This window comes from Rhipicephalus microplus, chromosome 4 (genome assembly GCF_043290135.1).
Source record: "Rhipicephalus microplus isolate Deutch F79 chromosome 4, USDA_Rmic, whole genome shotgun sequence".
Classification (NCBI taxonomy): domain Eukaryota; kingdom Metazoa; phylum Arthropoda; class Arachnida; order Ixodida; family Ixodidae; genus Rhipicephalus; species Rhipicephalus microplus.
In genome coordinates, this window is record NC_134703.1 from 199356117 (window position 1) to 199378139 (window position 22023).

The following is a 22023-nucleotide window of genomic DNA, read 5'->3' on the forward strand; positions in this document are numbered from 1 at the left end:
CCGCGTGCGCGTAACGCATACCGGCAGCCGCCAACAAGCACGCTGCTATAACGCAACTGCCGGAGTCGCGGCAACTTTGTGTTTCAAGCAACGCATCAGCGATCATGCGTGCCGTGGGAGATTGGGAGGGGCACTCCTTGAGAGGGCAAAGCGGCTTGGGAGAGCATACCAGCGGAGGGCGAAAGAAGCGATTATCGCGGATTCAATAATCAAACGCGTCTCCGCTATTACGGCGCCGTTTCAAGAAATTCTCATGGCTCTGTGTTCGTCGTACAATCGTGCGCAACTTCCCCACCACAACCGAATTTTTGCCTCTGGGTGGTTTACGGGTCTTTGAATGAGGCCCTGCAACACTTCTTAAGCATGTTCAGAAAACGCGGATGATCGGCAGTAGAGGCTGCCAAGAACACGCGAGCCAAATATTATAGCGTAGCACGCAACCTGCGATTCACAGTAAAGTATCAAAGTCAGCTGAAAATTGTTTTCTGTTCACTCTACAAATGATGGAGGAAGTTCAAAAATCACTCGTACAAGGTATTCTATCAGTGAGTGGCTGATTTGAACATGGCTCGCTCGGTCGTTACAGGGATCGGCGCGGAAGCCATGACTTGTGCACGCGTGCGCGCGTCATCCCACTGAGAAGCCGCGCATTCAATAAAAAAAGAAAGAAGTGCTCAATGTTGAATGGTTCTAGAAATACTTCTAGAACACTTCACTCAAAGTCATGAGGCACGTAATTCACTTTCAAGATGTTGACTATGCTGCCTCGTCGGAATGGCAGAAAAATAATTATGGCACTCTTTCTGCTTTAATGTATGCCCTATCCTCCCTCCTATTGCTTGTAATATGCATTACTTGAAAGGTCTACGACTACCAATTCTTGGCCAATCCGCCTGAGTGGGCAAGAGCCATAGCGGTGCATCATCATCGTAAGGCACGCGTGACGTATTTTCTTGGTCAACACCCCACCCCCCACCTGCTTAGCTTCCAGCGCTTTCATTGGGACAAGTGAAAAGAGACAGCAATTCCAGTGTGCTAGAAATCTTCCTAACTTCGCTCGTACTGGACGGATTCTTAAAATTTTTGTGGTGTAGAATTTCTGAGGCAATAAGATTTTTTATAGTGAGGTCATTCCATGCTTACTTTTAAAAGTGTTTGAGCACCTCTTGAAGGCGTAGATTTACTCCGGCGTGTTTAACACATCAGGTCGTGTCGGATATGCTAGGTATGTAGCGCAGCCAGCGACGGCGGCGATTCGTCCCTCAAGAGCCCGGCGTACTCACCACGCCGTGGCGAGCAGCTTCAGAGTGGAACATGCGCACTGTCTTCGTCCACGGCCTTCGTCCCTCGGTATACTTTGGTTGACGCGTACGCAATTACCTCGCTCTTGGCTCTTCAACTAATGTCGTTTCGATGACGCACGTGTATTTTTTCGCTCTGTGCACCGCTTCAATTCGCATCGTAAACGCATTGACTTAAAAGCATTGCTTTGAACGCTCTGGTATACAGATTGAATTGGAAACAAAAGTGAATCGATAGAAACATATGAGAGCGCATTCCGAAGGCTTTTCAGACGTTTTTTTTATCTACGCGTCGTAGCAGTCTACGCTGTTGCTAGTCTACACACGCATGTCGTCTATAATTCTTTCGAGCAGAAACAGAATCATGTGGTCGTTGATCAATTGCGAGTAAACCTCGGCCAAACTCCCCAAACGCGCCTAACGAGCCGCCATTTCGCCGACCGTCGCTGCCGCGAGCAGTGCATTGTGGTCCAACAACAGCGTGTGGAGCGAGTAAAATAGGAGCATGCTCTTTCTCTGCGCCGGCGCCGCCAAGCACCAAACTCCGCCGGGCCATAGCCGGCTATGGCCGGCGCGCCAGCTGCGCCATGACGCCAGACTATGAGTTCTCAACTTTTCACCGGAGCCCCGCCGCGGTGGTCTAGTGGCTAAGGTACTCGGCTGCTGACCCGCAGGTCGCGGGTTCGAATCCCGGCTGCGGCGGCTGCATTTCCGATGGAGGCGGAAATGTTGTAGGCCCGTGTGCTCAGATTTGGGTGCACGTTAAAGAACCCCAGGTGGTCGAAATTTCTGGAGCCCTCCACTACGGCGTCTCTCATAACCATATGGTGGTTTTGGGACGTTAAACCCCACATATCAATCAATCAACTTTTCACCGGAGTAGCTTAACTTGAGCTTAACCATATGACGCGCGTGGTTCTGCGTACGCGCTACGCCGAACTATATTTAGCCCTTTAGTATCTGCTGGGATAAGACATTTTTTTGTATACAAAATTATGACTCACTTTCTCTTTCACAAATTGGCAGATCATTCGCACTTTTGCACCACGCCTATTGGCTCTGGCTAAAGAAAGGTGCATCTAGAGTCATGGCTTTCGACTTCAAAAAAAAAAAAAACACGTACTCATGAGTCAGGCCTACATGACTTATCTGAGCTTGATATTGCAGTAGTAGCAAATAAGGGTGTATTTATACGTTCCTTCCCCATGCCCTGACTGTGCGGACACGGGTATGTGCAGAGTTGTAGCAAGCCAAGAAAAAATGCGAAGTTTCGTCTACTTCAACATAGACATTATGCACCTTATGGCCTATTTATTGCCTCGCCCACTCGTCGTCATTCACTTCGTGGCGATGCACTGATCTTAACATTTTCGAATTGAAACTATTAATGCCTGTTCGCCCTGTTTCTTGGCTGATAGAAACTGTCAATGACCTTCAGTGCATGGCGCTCAACTACGGTTGATCTTAACCCCATATGACTGCTGTATCGTAGGAGTACATATAAAATGTTTATACAATTGGATAGCCATCACTGCCTCCCAGTTGAAGCTTCACGAACATTACGGTTTATTTGAAAAGCAGTTGTGAAACCCGGCGTCACTCTGTGATGGAATACTTGGTTGTCACGCAGTATGCTGGGGTTCGATTTCTGCTGGCAGCCTGACATTTTTTCTTTACATTCAGCGGGTCACCGCAGCCAGCGTCAGCTAAAATTTCCCCTGTTTGTTCTTGCTGTTTCTGGGTAAATATAAAATGTCTATCACCAGAGGCACATACCTGCCTTCGAGTTTGCGCCACTGTTTGGCAGAATATGTTTGACGACGTGCGCAACAGGGTGACCAAAGAGTTGTATTCGTCGAACCATTTTATTTTCCTGTAGTAACTTTCGTTTACCCCAAGTTAAGGAGATGAGGGGATGATCACGAGAGCACCGAGACGTAAGCTGCCAGATAGATAGATAGATAGATAGATAGATAGATAGATAGATAGATAGATAGATAGATAGATAGATAGATAGATAGATAGATAGATAGATAGATAGATAGATAGATAGATAGATAGATAGATAGATAGATAGATAGATAGATAGATAGATAGATAGATAGATAGATAGATAGATAGATAGATAGATAGATAGATAGATAGATAGATAGATAGATAGATAGATAGATAGATAGATAGATAGATAGATAGATAGATAGATAGATAGATAGATAGATAGATAGATAGATAGATAGGTAGATAGATAGGTAGGTAGGTAGGTAGGTAGGTAGGTAGGTAGGTAGGTAGGTAGGTAGGTAGGTAGGTAGGTAGGTAGGTAGGTAGGTAGGTAGGTAGGTAGGTAGGTAGGTAGGTAGGAAGGTAGGTAGGTAGGTAGGTAGGTAGGTAGGTAGGTAGGTAGGTAGGTAGGTAGGTAGGTAGGTAGGTAGGTAAATAAACAGACAGACAGAGAGACAGACAGACAGACAGACAGACAGACAGACAGACAGACAGACAGACAGAGAGACAGACAGACAGACAGACAGACAGACAGACAGACAGACAGACAGACAGACAGACAGACAGACAGACGCTGAAAGTGCCTGCAGACGCCAAAAGTGCTTGCCGTACTCGAAGAAATGCTTCGCATTTAATAATGCGGAATATACACAAATATGCGGAAGCGTTCCTGAAAAACAAAAAAAAGGGAAAGAATTTGTATTACTTTACATACCTATGGTATGTGCAAAGCTCGGATGAAAACAATGACTGTGGGCAATGAAAAACATGAAAATGCCAAAAGTTAAGATGATAGAGACTTTGGATCCTGTGAATGGTATAGAGTGTTGGAAGAAGCTGACAGGCACATGAAATGGTCGGTTCCAGTGTTGCACTGAACGACGTTGTAGGAACTAAATCCTTGTTGGAGGAACGGAGGAACGCCACCGTTCTAGTAGGGATCGGCGGAACTGTAACGGTAACTCGGTACGTTTTCAATGGAACGTCAGAGGGAACGTTGTTCCTTCTCTATAAAGTACCATGACATTTCACAGGGGTGCGCACGCACGCAGCAAATCACGCAGAACAGGCACAAAACGTACCGCTCACATGTCACGTAACTAAGCTTCATCCTGCTTTTCACTTCAAGTTGCCCGCCGAAGGAGCAGGGAAGCTGTTGAGTCCGACCACGTGGGGAAAGGGCAGTCAAATTTTACCGCTATAGAGCCTTCATGTGCGTGCTGCCTGCGCACATAAAGGCTCCCTATTTACAGCAAAGCTGCTATGCTATCTGTCGTAGAAAAAAAAATATCTTCGTCATGAACCAGGTGACGCCTTCTTCCTTTTCGCTTTCAGAACACGTGTGCTGATTTTTCCGGCATGAGATGCAAGGAGTCCTATGGGTTAGAGAGCGAATAAAATGACAGCGAAAAAAAGAGATATCAAGATAAAAAAATCTCGGGCGAGGCTAGATTCACAACCACCTGTCAACGATCCGCAGGCGAGCGTCGCAACCATTCGGCTATCCATATTTTTTGTGATATTGATTTCTTATGTGTACGACACTTTGAAGCAATTAAAGGCAGGGAATTGATGTGTTCATTCTGCTTGCATCGTGGTCCAACGAGAAACACATCACGCTATATAATACATATGCAGAGCGAATATATCAAGTGACAGCATTTTCGAATCACACACTATAATGGCGATAAGGATAAGTTCCTCATGAATGCAAGTCCCATTCTGGCTGATTTTCCATTTCCTCTTGTATATCTCTTCGCAGAATGACCATCCTAATGAAGTGGAATTGTTGAGGACATTATTATCTATCTTCGCAACATGCGCGCACGCTTGCACAGCAAAGAATGCCATTGTAGTGTAGCAAGGAGGTGAGGGTGAGGAGATTATATTATAGAAAAAAAAAGATAGAGAAGATTGGGAAGTGAAAATAGGGTGAAAAGGAAGAAGGTCAGAGAACAACAGCCAGAAAAAAAGGATGTATAAATATATATATATATATATATATATATATATATATAAATATATATATATATATATATATATATATATATATATATATATATATATATATATATATATATATATATATATATATATATATATATATATATATATATATATATATATAGAGAGAGAGAGAGAGAGAGAGAGAGAGAGAGAAAAGGAAGACAGAGAAAAATACAAAGAACTGCGTCGGCTGACTGCGAAAAGGGGAGTTCGCTAAGTTGCAAATATGCATACTGGACATCATTTTCAACTCAAACCGAAATATTGAAACAGCATTCATCAAACGCCTAATTATTGACCCCTTCAATTCAGGTTGCTCAGCAAGAAATTGAATTATATTGATGCGTGCGTGGCAACTTGAAGCACCGCAACCTGACTACACCTTTCCCGACTGACTCGGAAAGTCCCATATGTGTGGGACTTGAAATTGACGAGCACGAAAGTTGCAGTCAGACGTGCATGCTTGTAATATGGCCGGTGGCCTCTAATATTAAATTTGTCTCAGAGTGTTTACTTGCAATCCTTTTAACTACGCATAACCAGCTGTCGGTGATTTCAAATTCATATATGTAGCTCGATGTGAGCTTCAAGTTGCACAAGTTCGCTTCAAAATTATCCAACACTTTTTTGAATATTATTCAACACTACATCTTAATAAAGGAATTAATGCAGCGTTCACGTAACGACTCGTTCCAAATTTTGAAACGTAACTGTAACGAGTTCATTTTGCATTATGGGAACTTGTAACGGGAACTCCTTCCGAAATTGGGCAGGAACCAGGAACGTGTAAAACACTAGTCGAGTCTCTGGTTAGCTTACGCGTAATTCGAAAATTAATGCAACAGAGAAGTGAAGGGCAGAATATCATACCGTGAAATAGCTCCTAAAAAAATAACAAGTCAGCCCCATTTCGTCGGCAGTAAATTCATGTCACTGATTATAGCACAACAGTGCTAGAACGAGATCCAAGGTCGTTTCTAGAGAAACGATGCTTGTAAATGCTTAGGAATTTTTTCTGGACTCACCAAATGGTGTTACTGCTAGATTTAGCAATTCCACTACAAACGACTATATCACAGGCATACTCGAGTTGAGGAAGACATACTGCGGGGTACAATTTGTCGAAAGCTGTAGGAGAACTGAGTTTTTAAAAGACTCTACAAACACAGCCGAGGGAATGAACGCCTCGAATGGCAGCGCCTTTCGTGTGAACAGAAAGATTTAACGTGCTATAAAAAAGAACACCCCGATACCTAGTCCCATACATGTTACATAACGACACGGCATTGGCAGAGTATGGAAATGACACGATATACGTGTTTTCAGAGATACACTCATGAATTTAATCTTTGAGGTATTTACGGAAATATTAGCCATATGAAGAAGGAACACATATCTGACTGCAGCGAGCGACAGTCGTGGTAAATTTTCTTAAATATTTTGATGTAATCGGCATACGACGAAGAAGAACAACTAATTAAAAACATCATTACCATAAAAAAAGGAGTAGAACTAAAGCCGACCTCTGAGGGACTCCACCTTGTACAAGTAAGATGTTCGACCATTTTCGGCAACATAACCTGATCTATCAAACAGATACCAATGCAGAGGATCCATAACAGGCGATTTGATTGATTGATATGTGGGGTTTAACGTCCCGAAACCATGATATGATTTTGAGTGACGCCGTAGTGGAGGGCTCCGGAAATTTTGACGATCTGGATTCCTTAACGTGCACCCAAATCTGAGCACACGGGCCTACAACACCTCCGCCTCCACCGGAAATGCAGCCGCTGCAGCCGGGATTTGATACCGTGACCTGCGGGTCAGCAGCCGAGTACCTTATCCTTTAGACCATCGCGGCGGGGTAGCTTCTCGAATACTAAGGCACGGTTGGCGGAGCATTGCTGACACTCTTTTGTTAGCGTAAACCAAATACGGCAATAGAAAACGCGTGTCCCACTACATTCGCACTACACCTATATTTACATTTATGTGGACTTAAGGGGCGAACATCTTTTCTTTGTAGCTAATGTTTTATTATTGCTATTAGTGTTGCTGTTACAATGTATCCTATTTGGATAGTCGGAGTGCATACACTTTCATTTTTCTTTCTTTTTCTCCTCTGTATGCCCCTTATACCTTATGCTGGAAAAAGAGCTAGTACGGAATTTAAATAAATAAAAAAATCAAAATAGGCATCGGCCACGAACGCTCGTCTAGAAACAAGGCTCTCACGCGGAAGCTGGAGCTCTTTGCGTGAACATTCGTGTCCGTATAAGCTGTTCTCGTTGAGTTTCCCGACCAGACCGTTTGACCCTCAGCAGCACGAAGGCCCCATCCCGTAATCTCCTGTTTACAATATCTCGCGTGCACTTTCTTCAGCTTGTGCCCCAGCTTTTCTTAATTTTATTACTCTTACACTATACATTATGCCGTTCCCGACAATGTTTTTCCGTCATAGTATTCATAGAATGGCTTCAAAACAGGCCCGCTTATAATTAAGGCGCAGTATTTTCGGTGTTTATTATTACTACTCTTGAAATTCGAAGGGCGCTTTTCGCAATTTATCTTTGGGGAGAACTTTGGCGTTTGTCGCAGTTTATTGCTCGTAAATCCACAATTTTCCTAAATTTGGTGTTTGTTTTGCATCATTTCTTGTTGCAATGTCGTTTCCTTAATAACTATGTTCAATGAAATAGCGTTGCATTGTTGCTGATAGCTATGCTTCTTCATTTTATTCATTTTTTTCTCACTTCATGTTTATTTACCCTAACTCTTAATAAGGCAGTTGATATGCACTGCTGTATAATCACTAAACTGTACTTTTGGGAAGAGCGGGAGCTAGACAGGCTGCTTTTCAGTGTTATCGACCAGCTACTTTCATCATATTAACGAAACGGTAATTTTATTATTATTGTTATTATTATTATTATTCCTACTACTACTACTACTACTACTACTACTACTACTACTACTACTACTACTACTACTACTACTACTACTACTACCCACACTTTCAGGTTGACTCGTCTGTTATGAGCTCCGCGCTGGTGGTCTTGTGGCTAAGGTACTCGGCTCCTGGCTGCGGCGGCTGCATTTCCGGCGGAGGCGGAAATGTTGTAGGCCCGTGTGCTCAGATTTGGGCGCTCATATTTGGACCCCAGGTGGTTCGAATTTCCAGAGCCCACCACTACGGCGTCTCTCATAATCATATGGTGGTTTGGGGGCATTAAACCCCACATATCAATCAGAGTTCGAGAAGCTTCGCCACTGTAGTACATCGTTTTGTTAAGATTGCGTGCCAGGTGATAACACTCGAGTAATACTCGAGTTCCAGAGCTTTCGTAATGACTGGTGATAAGACTGGAAAATTCAGAATTTTAGAATACAGAAATAACTCAGGGATTTCCCGCTACCTACACTAACAACGCTCGAAACTACAACTTTACACATCCCACTTTTTTGAAACCGAGAACAATAGCTACCTATATTATGTTCCGAAACTTTTAAAATGGCAGATTCCTCATCTACTAAACAGTTATCCCCAAGTACTAACTCTGATAATGCATGCTTCTTCCATATCTTTCAGAAAGATGTTAAAGATGTACTTCTTAGAGCGCATATAGTATTTGTGCACTTAGTTATGCCATTTTCTTTTATTTGTATGCATGAAGTGTTATATATGCACCCCTTTTTCTGGTTATTCATGTACATATGCTCCCATATGAAAGACTGGTGTACGCACCACTATTGCTCTCTTTATCTATTTTGTTTATTTGCTTTGCAATGATACGTGAATTTATTCTAACCCATTTTTCGAAGTATTCTCGTTATCTTTATTTTGTATAGGCTCTCTCTCAGTTCTCCTTAATGTGATTGTGTTCTTATGTTCCTGTTCTTTTTTTTTACCCATGCTGTCACTCTGCGTAAGAATGTACGGTGTGGAGCTAGAGGCCTAGTCAGGGGACTCATAATGTCGCCTTTTGTCTCCTGCACCACGGCAATCATGTATTGTCAATTAAATAAATAAATAAATAAATAAATAAATAAATAAATCGATGCGTGGTGTAGCCTATACGAGACAGCGTGTCCCAACGTTGAGCAGTTTTTGACAGCCGATGCATTGTTTGCCGATGTCAGCGTGCAGTGCTTGTTTGTTTCCCGGCCATAAGTTCGGCCAAATAAACAGTCTCATCTTAGATACGTCGACTGCTGCTTTCATGTAGTTTCTCGCGGCGCAGTCAGTAAAACCATCACTTCGGGGATATCATTCCTCAGTGATATCGCTTCTGGCAAGAGAGATAGATTGAGTGCGCGTATTTTGTCAAAAAATTGCACATAAAGCTGTGCTGATTCTGCTAGCGCGCAGGCATGCGACTCAGCCTGTGCAGAGGGAAAGGAAATGGCTTAATACAATGATTGTACTAGTGAAACAGCACAAGAATGTTATCTTTCAGCGAACATCTGATGGCTGTAAATCGATACCACGTTTAGTTTATGAAACACTAATATGACATTATTAGTTCTCAGTGACGAAGCGGGTTACTCTGTGTTGGGTGGTTTCGGACCCCTGTGTTTAGTAGACTTGATTAAGTGATCAAGCTGGTAAAGCATATTCTAGCTGTGGACGTACAAATGGTAAATTGGTTAATCTGCGGATGCTCCATGGGGAGTAACAGAAATTACAACTCCAGTAACTTAGTGCTTTGGGTGTTTTGGAACAAATGGAAGTTATGGGAGCAGTTCATAAAAATTGAGAGTATTCATGCAGTAAAGCATAGACAGACAAAAGAATGAAACCAACAGAAAACCAAGCAATATATATATATATATATATATATATATATATATATATATATATATATATATATATATATATATAAATATATATATATGCAGAAGAATAACTTCGGTTGCCGCAAGGTTATAAATATGAAAGTAGATGCGCTTTCACATAACAACTGTTTATTGTGCCGACGTTTCGACAGGAACCCTGTCTTTTTCAAGGCCTTGAAAAAGACAGGGTTCCTGTCGAAACGTCGGCACAATAAACAGTTGTTATGTGAAAGCGCATCTACTTTCATATATATATATATATATATATATATATATATATATCACCATGCACTTTAGCACGGTGATATGGCAAACAATTTTGCAATCAAAATGCCGAAGGTACTGTTGTGTATACCTTCACATTAGCGAATACTACAGCGAGGCAATTTATGAGAACTTCTTTGCCACCCAAAACTGATATGGACTCCGGGCAAACTTGTCACGTCTAGTTTATTTGCTCATGCGTGTGGAAATGTAATAGTAGCCGCATGCGCGATTTCTTTCGTACGACATTAAAACAGCGAAAGTGGATGTGATGCCTAAAACATAAGGACAAAATTAAGTGGAACACTCTGAATGCTACATTATCAAAATTTCTCACATGCCTGTGCTGTGTCTATTTACTGTGTTCACCTACAAGTTCTAAACCACGGTAAGAAATATGTGGAGTTTATATATAATGTGTCAAATACGGACACATTCTAAAAAACGGTAGCTTCGCTAAATGATTTGTGAAATGATATCCAGCGATGGTGTTTAGTGAATCACTGTTTTATTTTATTTCTGCACAGCTCTTTTTATTGTATTTGCAGGGAATAAAAGCGACATCATAGACTGCGGCAATTCTATCTTTGCACTGTTAGCTTACGAAACGAGATTGCCCTTTCTGCCACTAGGGCACGGCCAGTAAACAGGAAAATATGCCAATGAGAGGACTGCACCTGCAGCTAGAACATTGAGCGCGTATTTAAATGCAGGCACTGAAGTATTGAACGCACACGTGCAAAGAATTACACGCTTGACGCTTCGCCGACGTCGACACGCTGTGTTCGCAAGAAAAACTGAAGCAAGTTTGTGCCGTGCAAGTGCCATCACGACAAAAGCATGTCTAGAGTTCGAACAATAGCCACGAGCCATGCGCCCACAACAACGAGCAAGACGACTCTGGACTTGCGCATAAAAAATCCCCCGAGCTCGCTTCTGTCTAGTGCAGCCACCTTGGTGACATGGTTCCGGATCTTCATCGGCCACGCTTACCTGTACGGGATGGGACTGGTCGGCGTGATTATCCTGCCCGTACTCGTGGTGAGCCAGCGAGCCCGAGAGGTGTTTTTCGCCTTCGTTTACATGCTTATTCAGCGCCTGTGGTGCAGCGACTACGGCATCGTGCGGCGCGTGGTAATGACCGGACTTGACGATCTCGTGTCTCAAGACAGCGCCCTGAGAGAGCGCGGCGCAGTTCGTGTTCTCGAAGTGGGTGCTGCTTACGGGCCGAACTTGCCTTATGTGCGTCGCAACGTGGAGTACTGGAGATTGGAGCCCAACGTGAGCTTCGACGAAGGCTTCCAAAAGAACCTGGACGCTAATAACAAGGTACGTTCACATCTTTTTAACAACTGCTGCATGCAGTGGATGGGTCGCGTCAGTGTTTCTGGAATCGTGGTCTTTTCGCGTTTTTTTTTTCAGATTTCGCAATACGGAACATAAAGAGCAACTAATCATAAATCATTTCTTGGTGAACACGAAAAGCTCTTTGGGGCGTGGTCACATAAGTTAGTTACGCGTATAACTAGAAATGCCTTACAGGGGGGGGGGGGGGGGGAATACATCAACGGAACGCGTTTTGGTCAAGCCCATCTGTCACGCATCTGTTTGCTTCAAAAAAGGGAATCTATGAATTCATGAAAAATCACCTCAACTTTTTATGGAATCTCAATGATTGGGCTTGTCTGCATCTCGCTCATCTTTTGAGCATGTTTCCTTCATCAAAGAGGGAACACGATAACCGGCTTATATGTTTTAAACTTGCGAACAATCCAACCCAAAGGCAAGGGTGACCAAACGAGGAGTGCTTAGTGGTGATATCTGCGTCAAATCAAACCACGTGGGATAATGACAGGGAGTTGAGCTAGCTTTCAGGGTTCTATCATAAAAGAAAACATGACAAGCAAAACAGACACATGAGGGCTCTGAAAGCTGATGCTGACAGCCGCCTTCCACATCAAGCCACGGGCACTTGTCACGCAACCGACGCGCCACAAATCTGCTTGCTAAATGCCATCGCTGTGTAGATGTGGGTGCTCTCTGCCCGATCACTTAAACAAGCATCGAGTGGTAACCAATTGTTCTTTGTATACCGAAAGTGGACGGCCTGAAGTCATCGTTCTTTTATGACAACTTCCTTAGATAGTTTCGCTATACCACAACAGCGACGATAGGCGTCGATGGTGTCTGAACCTAAGCATAGTTCAAATAGTTAGTAAGGATAAGTCTAAAGTATGGAATACATTGTTGTAAAAATTTCTAATCCGCGGTTACACAGCGAACAAAGCTTAATTTAATGGTGTCTGTACGATGAAAACATTATTATTTGGGGGGTAATGTCTTAAAACCACGATATAAAAATACTTCGGGAGCGAATGAAAGAAAGAAGTGCCACATTAGTGTACGAAAATGTTGGGGAAAAATAGCATTCTGACTCATATTCCTCCTTCATCTTCCTAATCTAATAGTCTAAGTAAAAATATAGCTTATATATTGATTGCAAGTATGAATTGTTGGTAAGACATACAGAATTTTTCAAAATAGTAGGTTCCGTAATAAGCGAGAAAGCAATTATATCAACTGATGAACCAAGTGAACAACCACAAGGCAGTAGGAAGCTTGTTTTTGCCACGCCTTCACTGCATAGCTTGTCAGTGCAAGACTCCAGTGGGGCTTCTTGGCAGCGAATAATGCAGGCCATCGACTAAAATGTAGTCGAGACCTGCAAAACATTTTTAAGTTGTTGTATTTTGCTTCTTATAGTTTATGCAGATATAGTGAGGTAATGCTTAGTGACCTAATCAAAATGTAGTTTGGATGATGTTTCAACTTTCAAGTATAGGCCAATGCGTGATCGCTTACAACTGGTTTGCATGATAAAATGCTGTATTCTAGGAGTACAGGTTAGAGGGTGCCGAAAATACTAAAAGCCCGTCCCCATTACCGGACAGGTTTTTAACATTTTCAGAGTCTTCGGTTTATAAAGAAAGAGGGGGGTGAAAGTGAATCTCGTCCCAACATGATGAATAGGTTTCATTTATGAACACGATGTCAACTCATCTGCAAACTGTTTAATATATATTAAAACTGGTGTAAGCGATGACGCATCGGCCTGTATTTGAAAATTACAAAAGCACAAAGAAGTTAACATGAATTATGACATTGAGCGTTATTTATGACCAGGTGCCGTAATTATGAGAAGCAAACACAACGCCCTCAAATTGTTCTGCGTGTCATTGACTGGGTCATAATTGTACCTCTCTGGATTAAAACAGCTGAATATACTCTGACCTTCGGTGGTCCGAGGTAGATACCGTTCCACAATTTTTATTATTCTGTTTTTTTACGTCCTGTACACCTGTATTACTGAAGTAATAATGACAAGCATTGCTAAGACTAGCATTGTTTGCTGCAAAAAAACCGTTAGGATCCTGTGCTGACGCGCTATGTTGTGAAGGCGAAGAAAAGGCAAACTTCGTACTACGTGATGTATTGCCGGAGTCTTTCAATACCTTCACTGGTCATGAAGCTTCACCGTAACTCTATGGAGAGCTTAATGCGCTGCGAGCGGAGGCCGTGGGGCGGCGCTGCATCGGGCAGGCCGGAGTTCAGTTCGGGCTGTCACGGTGAATGGACGTGTTTTTTGAGTACTTCGGATCGACTGCACAGATAAGTGTTTTTGCATGTTTTGAGCTTGTCTTTATAATTATGAGGCAGCGGTTGTAATCTTCGTAGCACCTATTATATGGTACGGCTTTTTCGGGGGCCAGTCACTTGGTATTTATTAGTTAGTGCGGGTGTGTGTGTGTGTGTTTCAATTTTTTTTTCTTTTGCCACCCCATGGGGGAGGTGCCCGTACATTTAACACGCAAATTTTTGTAGTAGAGCTTAGACTTTCTTTTTTTTTCGTAGTGCAGGGCTCGAGTTTAGTAATTATCTAGTATAGGGACAATTGGTGTCAGAAAGACATGGTTAAAAAGACTGTAAAGTGTTCATGATGTGGAGTGGGTTTGAAAGTGGACCCAAGCGCAGAAGCGGATGGAGAAGAGGCTGACGCGAAGTGTAGGCAATATGAGGTCGAGGAAAAAGATGGAGAAAATGATGGTTGCCCAGAGTGAACTGCTGATGAGAATCGCCGAGCTCGAGACTGCGTTGGCGACAGAGCAAGAAAAAACGAGGGCAATGGGAGAAAGACTGAAGTCCGCCGAGGAAGCACTAGCGAAGCTGAACAAAGAAGTGGCCTACGGATAGAACAGTAGGGAACCGGCGACCAGAACGGTGGAGAAAGAAGAGCAAGCAAGTTTGAAAAAAAAAACCGGTTCAGCCGGTTCAATTGTCGCAAGGCCCAGCTTCCGCGAGGTAGTGGTGGGGCTGGGAGGGGACAAAGCAGCCGGCGTCACATGTGCAAATAGCCCCCAGGTGCAGGACGCTCCAGCTGAAAAGTCACAACAAGGACTCGAATTTAAATTGATGCACAGAAGCCATCAAAGAGAGGGTAAGAGGTGCCAAGAGGGTTGCAGTAGGGGTGTTCCCAGGACGCAAGCTTGAAGCATTCATGAGGCAAGCGAGCGCAAAACTCAAAACTACAGCTGATAAACGAAACCTCGTGATAATTTCAGGCTGTTTAAACGATGTCTTAAATGAAGATACAGCAGGACTAGCAACCACACTGGCGAAAGGCGTCGATGACATGCGCGCCACTTTTCATAAGGTACAGGTAGTGATATGCACGATACCGGATATACCGGTGCGTGATAGCAACCTGCAAAGCTCAACGCAAACCAAAAGATATGGCGGATGAGTCGAGAGAAAGGCTTTATTGATTGATTTGTGGGGTTTAACGTCCCAAAACCACCATTTGATTATGAGAGACGCCGTAGTGGAGGGCTCCGGAAATTTTGACCACCTGGGGTTCTTTAACGTGCACCCAAATCTGAGTACACGGGCCTACAACAATTCCGCCTCCATCGGAAATGCAGCCGCCGCAGCCGGGAATCGAACCCGCGACCTGCGGGTCAGCAGCCGAGTACCTTACCCACTAGACCACCGCAGCGGGGCGAGAGAAAGGCTTTAAGGTGGTGGAAATAAACAAAGAGGTGCAGAGGTGGGGTGGTTTTCAACGAGACAGAATTCACTTCGATGGGCGGCTAGGTCATGAGGTGGGTTGGCGACATGCAGGACGCGCAGTAGCGTTGTTGGGGCGCAAGCGAGCTCTTCGGGGTGCAGGATAGCTAGTAACGAGGAAAACAACCAGGGAGACTCTTCGACAGGTGGTATGGACAGATACGATTCCAAAGTGGCACCAATATCTAAGATAGGTAGAGTCCGGGGCATAAATAGACGTAGCGACGAGCGCCGAGCCAATTCAGACATAGGGTATATTAACATGCAGGGTGGTAGGAACTGGCTGAAGTGGGAAGAGATAGAAGAACAGCTAAGGAAAGAGAGGCCGATGGTATACGGTTTTGTAGAAACACATATCAGGGACATGGAACAACCTCCGAACAATCCGAACTACGCATAGGAATATTGTAATAGAACAGAAGGCAGCAGAAAGGGGGGTGGTATTGGGGCATTCATTCATAAAATTACAGACTGGCAAAGGGTCAAGCAGCAGTGCAAAAAACATTATGGCTAAAAGGGAAAGTGGCAGGTCAAATGACACTCCTTGGTTTCGTGTACTTGTGGACGGGAGCAAAGGCCAGAGAGGAAAACCAGGCAATGGTAGAGTGTATATCAAAGGACATTCAGGAGTTAGGAAGAGAGTGCGAGATAATTATACTAGGAGACATGAATGCGCACATAGACGATATAAATGGGTATACCGACCCGACAGGCAAAATGATCATGGATATGTGTGAAAAGCTTGATTTGATCATTTGCAACAGTACGAAGAAGTACGAAGGGCAAATAACATGGGAGGTAGGAAGGCTGCAGTCGACGATAGATTATGCACTGATGTCACATAGGATGTATGATAAGCTCAGGGGAATGCACATAGATGAGGGTGGCTCCAGAAGTCTGGGTAGTGATCACAAACATATCAAGCTAAGCTTTGAAAGAGTAGTGAAAGTGGGAAGGAGACAAGATGAGCAACTACTGGAAAATTTTTATCGAGAAAGGCAAATTGAAATAGCCACTAAACAAATTGAGAAAGTAATCATGGAGGATGATAAGACAGTGGGGACATACACGCATCTAATTAGACTGTTTGAGCTAGAGCTTGCTAAGACGCGTGACAAGTCATCCCGGAAAAGAGACCCAAACCAAAAAGTTGGTGGGATGAGGAAGTTAAGAGAGCCATAGCAAAAACGTCAGGAAGCCTCTAGAAAACACAGACATGCTAAGCAGCGGGGTGAACTGACAGGTGATGTTGAAAGAAAATGGGAAACCTTTCTAAGCTGTAGAAGGGATGCATCCCTTCTGATCAATGAAAAGATTAGAAGAAAGGGAGCTCAGTGGCTGGCAGAAGTACATAAAAAAAGATAGAAAGGCAGCTGCGAAATTTTTCAACCATCCAAACTCCCTAAGAAATGAGACGAGCCTAGAGCAGAGTTTTATATCTACAGCCCAAGGCGCTAGGCTAGAAGGGGACGAAGCTATTGAATATATAAGAACAAGGGTGACAGAAAAATTTCAACAAAGAAGTGCTTTATGCACCACAATAGACAAGGACGAATCAAGTGGTGCAGTGGCTCCATTTTCACAACGAGAGTGGGAAAGCGCTGAGAAAAGGGTTTCTAGTAGTACATTAACAGGCCCAGATGGCATTCCAATTATGCTGATAAAGACATTAGGTCCGAACACTAAGCAGGCTTTGAGAGAGGCAGTGAGCAAAATAATAATCAATGGTGAAGTTCCCGATGGATGGAAACTTAGCAGGATGAGCATGATCTATAAAGGAAAGGGGTTCAAAGCTTACATAAACAACTACCGTCCTATAACAGTGACATCAGTGGTCTACAGGCTGGCGATGCAGATTATAAAGGAAAGACTGCAGGCATGAATAGAGGATGAGGGGGTGCTGGGGGAACTGCAGAATGGGTTTCGGAAACACATGAGGTTGGAAGACAATCTGTCCTCACTGACGCAGTGCATCGAAATAGCAGAAAAGGAACACAGGCCCCTGTGGCTAGCATTTTTGGATATCAAGGGAGCGTACGATAGCGTGGTTCAAGAGGAATTGTGTGGAATACTGGACACAATAGGCGTGGAACATGTAGTCACTAATCTTTTAAAGCATATCTATAAAGGTAACAAGGTAGTTATAAAGTGGGAAAAACAGGTATCCAAGCCTGCAGAGCTAAAACGGGGGCTTAGGCAGGGGTGTACCCTGTCACCCTTATTATTCATGGTGTACCTACAAGAATTAGAGGCCAAATTAGAGGGAAGTGGACTGGGCTTCAACCTCTCTTTAGTCGAACAAGGAAAACTCATTGATCAGGCACTACCAGCATTAATGTACGCAGATGATATAGTGCTAATGGCCGACAACAAGGAAGATTTGCAGAGATTGATGGACATCTGCGGTAATGAGGGAGATAGGTTAGATTTCAGATTCAGTAAGGAAAAATCAGCAGTCATGATTTGAAATGATAATGAAAATAGTGAGCCTAGAATATAGGAGGTCACGCTAGAGATAACAGATAAATACAAATATCTGGGCATATGGATAAGCAATGGGACCGAGTACCTAAGTAAACACGAAATATACGTAACAACTAAAGGTTACCGGAGTGCTGCAGTGATGAAAAATAGGGCCCTGTGGAATTACAATAGGTATGATGTTGTGAGAGGAATATGGAAAGGGGTCATGGTTCCTGGACTGACGTTCGGCAATGCGGTCTTGTGCATGAGATCAGAAGTTCAAGCAAGATTAGAAATTAAGCAACGTGGAATAGGTAGGCTTCCTTTAGGAGCTCACGGGAATACACCAAATCAGGGAGTACAAGGTGATATGGGATGGACATCATTTGAGGGCAGGGAAGCTAGCAGCAAGATAAAATTTGAGAAGTGATTGAGAGAAATAGGGGAGGAGCCTTGGGCTAGGAAGGTTTTCAGCTACTTGTACATGAAGAATGTCGATACAAAATGGAGGAAGTGAACCAGGAAATCGACTGGTAAATATTTAGAAAACGGCAGGTGGCCAAACCAAAAAGAACTATTGGTTAAGAAGAAAGTGAAGGAAACAGAGACTGACATGTGGAGAACGGGCATGATTAAGAAGTTCGCACTAGAGATCTATCGAACTTTTAAGCAGGAAATTGCCAAGGAAAGGATCTATGATAATACTCGGGGTTGTTCTCTACTGTTTGAGACCAGGACGGGAATACTGCGAACCCAGACATATCGGGCCAAATACGAAGGGGTAGAGAAAGTATACAGTGCGTGTGGAGAGGAAGAAGAAACTGCCGAACAGTTGATAATGTTCTGTAAAGGGCTTCACCCTACAGTTCAGGATGATGGCGTAGAGTTTTTCAAAGCACTGGGGTTTAGGGACCGGGAGGGCAAAATAGACTTTAAGCGGGTAGACTTAACTAGAAGAAGGTTATCTGATTGGTGGCTAAAGTCAAGGCACGAGTGAAAATTAAACCCTTCACTGCAAAGTACGAATCCTCAAACTCACTTTTTAAAGAAAAAAATAAAACTAGTTTTTGGTTCATTAAGTATTACGGCTTGGTGGCGCTAGCCACCGCCCGATCTAAAGGGTACAGCCATATCCATCCGTCCATCCATCCATCGGAGGGAAGCTGGCAGCTGGTGTCGCACTGGGGTCAATGCATACCATGACGTGCCATCGCGTAGTTTTTATTGCGATAGCAACTATATGGACACTCTCCACTGGATTTTTCCGCCGGCGTCGTCGTTACTCACTGTATATGTATACGTATCTATATATATGTCAACGCAATAAAACATAATAATCGAGAAAAAGACTTCGGCGCGCGGAATGAAACGTGCGACCTCTGAGTCGCGAATGCGAGGCGTTAACCACTGAGCCACCGAGGAGCCCCTCCTTCAACGTTCTACGGCAAGCTATTTATATCTACCACTTACCGCTGTTTACGGGAACCTCGGGGGGAACTCTCGTGTTTTCAGCTTTATGAGCAAGATGGCGCAATGAGTGCGCGTCGCCATATTGTCACTACGTGACGGCACGCTGTCATCTCCCACGCGTGCTTTGCCCCGCGGAGAGGGAGCAGAATGCATGATCTCGCGTGCACTCGCTTCTGTCGCGGTAGGGACAGTCATATGCTTTGGGCTTTCACGAACGATTCTGTTGTAGGAGAAAATCCACAACTAATTGTAATTGTGTAATATTCTGTTGTAGGTACCGTGCGAACAAAGGTCACTGTACTCGTTGCCCAATTTTTTTTTGCGAAAAGAGCGCGCTTTTCATACACAGCGAAGTAACATCTGAGACACTTATTCGCGTTCATCTGTACCTGTGAGTACGTTTCATGCATCATTTGTGCGTGAGAAACGCGGGGCACATTTCTATCTGCTTGCCATTCTGCGCCTGACATTTCAATTTATTGTTATCGCTTTCATTGCTTCGCCTTTTCGGCAAAGCTGTGACTTTTTCACCGTATGATTACTACTGTGCCAAATGCGCTGTGCCTGAAGATCGCGAAGGATACCGTATACCTTTTGGTAGCTGCTTTTCGATCTGGTTACAAAAGAAATGGCGAAATAGTCTCCGAGTTATCGCTGCCTAAAGTGGCCTGCCGAAAAAGTGGAAGCGAGCAATGCCGCGACAAGAAAATGGTGGTTTCACATTTGCTTCCCCGGATGTGCGCGTGTGCGAAAATCACTTCTATGAGAGTGACATCGTTCACGTGAACCAGGGCCTTAGGGGAGGCGTTGTTGTCAAGTCACCGCATGACCTTCCGAAACTTTGGCCGACGTTGTGCTAAGGATTTTCCACGGCCTCCTGGCATATTCGTCTAGTGCAAAAAGATGCAGAGCTCGCTAGCCTACCAAGCATCGACGGGAACCGTTAGCGAGCTGCAGACTGTTGAGGCTGCATCGGACTGTGAATGAGCCCTCTTGACATACTGGCCGCGTCTTCCTTGTTCCATGCCAGTAGGTAATACGGAAGTCGGATGAATGAAATGCTCACCGTTTTCATTTATACAGGCACTGAGATGACCAAACGTGTAGAGGTGATATGCTGAACGGGTGGAGCTACATGCAGCTCCTCACGGCTTGAAAAAAATTAAAGCACACATCCGTTGCATGCAACAGAGGCTTGAGCGCTATCAATAGAAGTTTGCCAGAGCGAAGACGCAAGAGAGGTTGAACCCTAATGCTGTGCAAAACTTGCACATGCTGTAAAAGCGTGAAAAACTAATTTTCGATATCAATGCGCCATGAGCACGAGAAGATAACTTTTTGTGTCGCATGTATACGCACGCCTCCGGCGCGGGACGCAGTCAGTCAATTTTCGTCAATTTTCGTCAATGATCAGCCTACGCCTTAAAGAGCTTCGTTATTAAACAAAAAAAAAATAGGCATGCTTTTAGAGCGGTGGATTTCTAACAGTGGAATCCGCATCCGTCGAATAATTAGCTCTAAGACCTCATTCGACGCCAAATTTCACTGTATTAGAGCTTCTCCTAATTTCCTTGAACCGAACATCACGCTGAAGGCGTATTCACCCTACAAACTTCACGGCTACATTTAAGAACGTTTCCCTGCTCCGGTACGTGCCGTGAAATTGCAGCGCCACGGCCGCTCCGATGCCGGATGGATGGATGGATTGATGTGACTGTACCCTTTAGATGGGGCGGCGGCTAACGCCACCTAGCCGTAATGCTTAGTAAACCAAAAACTAGATTAATCTTTTTTTCTTTAAATAGTGAAGTTGAGCACTAGTACTTTGCAGTGAAGGGTTTACTTTTCACTCGTGTCTTGACTTTAGCCACCAATCAGATAACCTCCTTCTCATTAATTCTACCCGCTTAAAGTCTATGTGGCCCTCCCTCTCTATAAACCCCAGTGCTTTGAAAAACTCTGCGCCATCACCTTGAACTATAGGGTGAAGCCTTTTACCGAACATTATCAAGTGTTGGGGAGTTTCTTCGTCCTCTCCACACGCACTGTATACCGTGTCTACCCCTTCGTATTTGGCCCGATAAGTATTGGTTCGTAATACTCCCATCCTCGCCTCAAACAGTAGATAATTACTCCGAACATTATCATAGATCCTTCCCTTGGCGATTTCCTGCTTAAAAGTTCGATAGATCTCTAGTGCGGACCCCGCCGTGGGCGAGGGCGCCCCTTGCGGTTGCTCCTGTCTCTATATCGAACGTCCACCGAAACTTCATCACCAATAAAAGTATTAAAGGACTCTGGTATTACGCCAGCCCGGTAAGCACGCTGCCGAATACACTTGTATGAATGTAAACCGACTCACTCACTTAGCCGTTATTGTACCAAATACTCTGCAGTGTGCTTGTCCAGTTGGGAAATTTTTTTCGCTTAAAACAAAAAGTACTTTTTTGAAATTTTCCGTATGTCTTACCACAAAGGCATACTACGCTATGATATTGTCACGCACATTTCAAACAGTACACTTTATTAGAATAGCTAAAATGGGAAAACTTGTGCC

General features: G+C 43.9%; 1 protein-coding gene across 3 annotated transcripts in view; it reads left to right on the forward strand.

Moving 5' to 3' along the window:
* The window catches only part of LOC119172535 (thiol S-methyltransferase TMT1B), a 71779-nt gene that overhangs the window by 13241 nt on the left and 36515 nt on the right, over positions 1-22023 (forward strand). For 2 of the 3 annotated variants that reach the window (XM_075892032.1, XM_037423682.2), the window contains exon 2: positions 10958-11738. In XM_075892032.1, coding sequence (XP_075748147.1) covers positions 11250-11738 — 489 coding nt within the window. In that variant the 5' untranslated portion in view covers positions 10958-11249. The remainder of the gene's footprint in view (positions 1-10957; positions 11739-22023) is intronic. The other variant, XM_037423684.2, reaches the window with a different exon arrangement.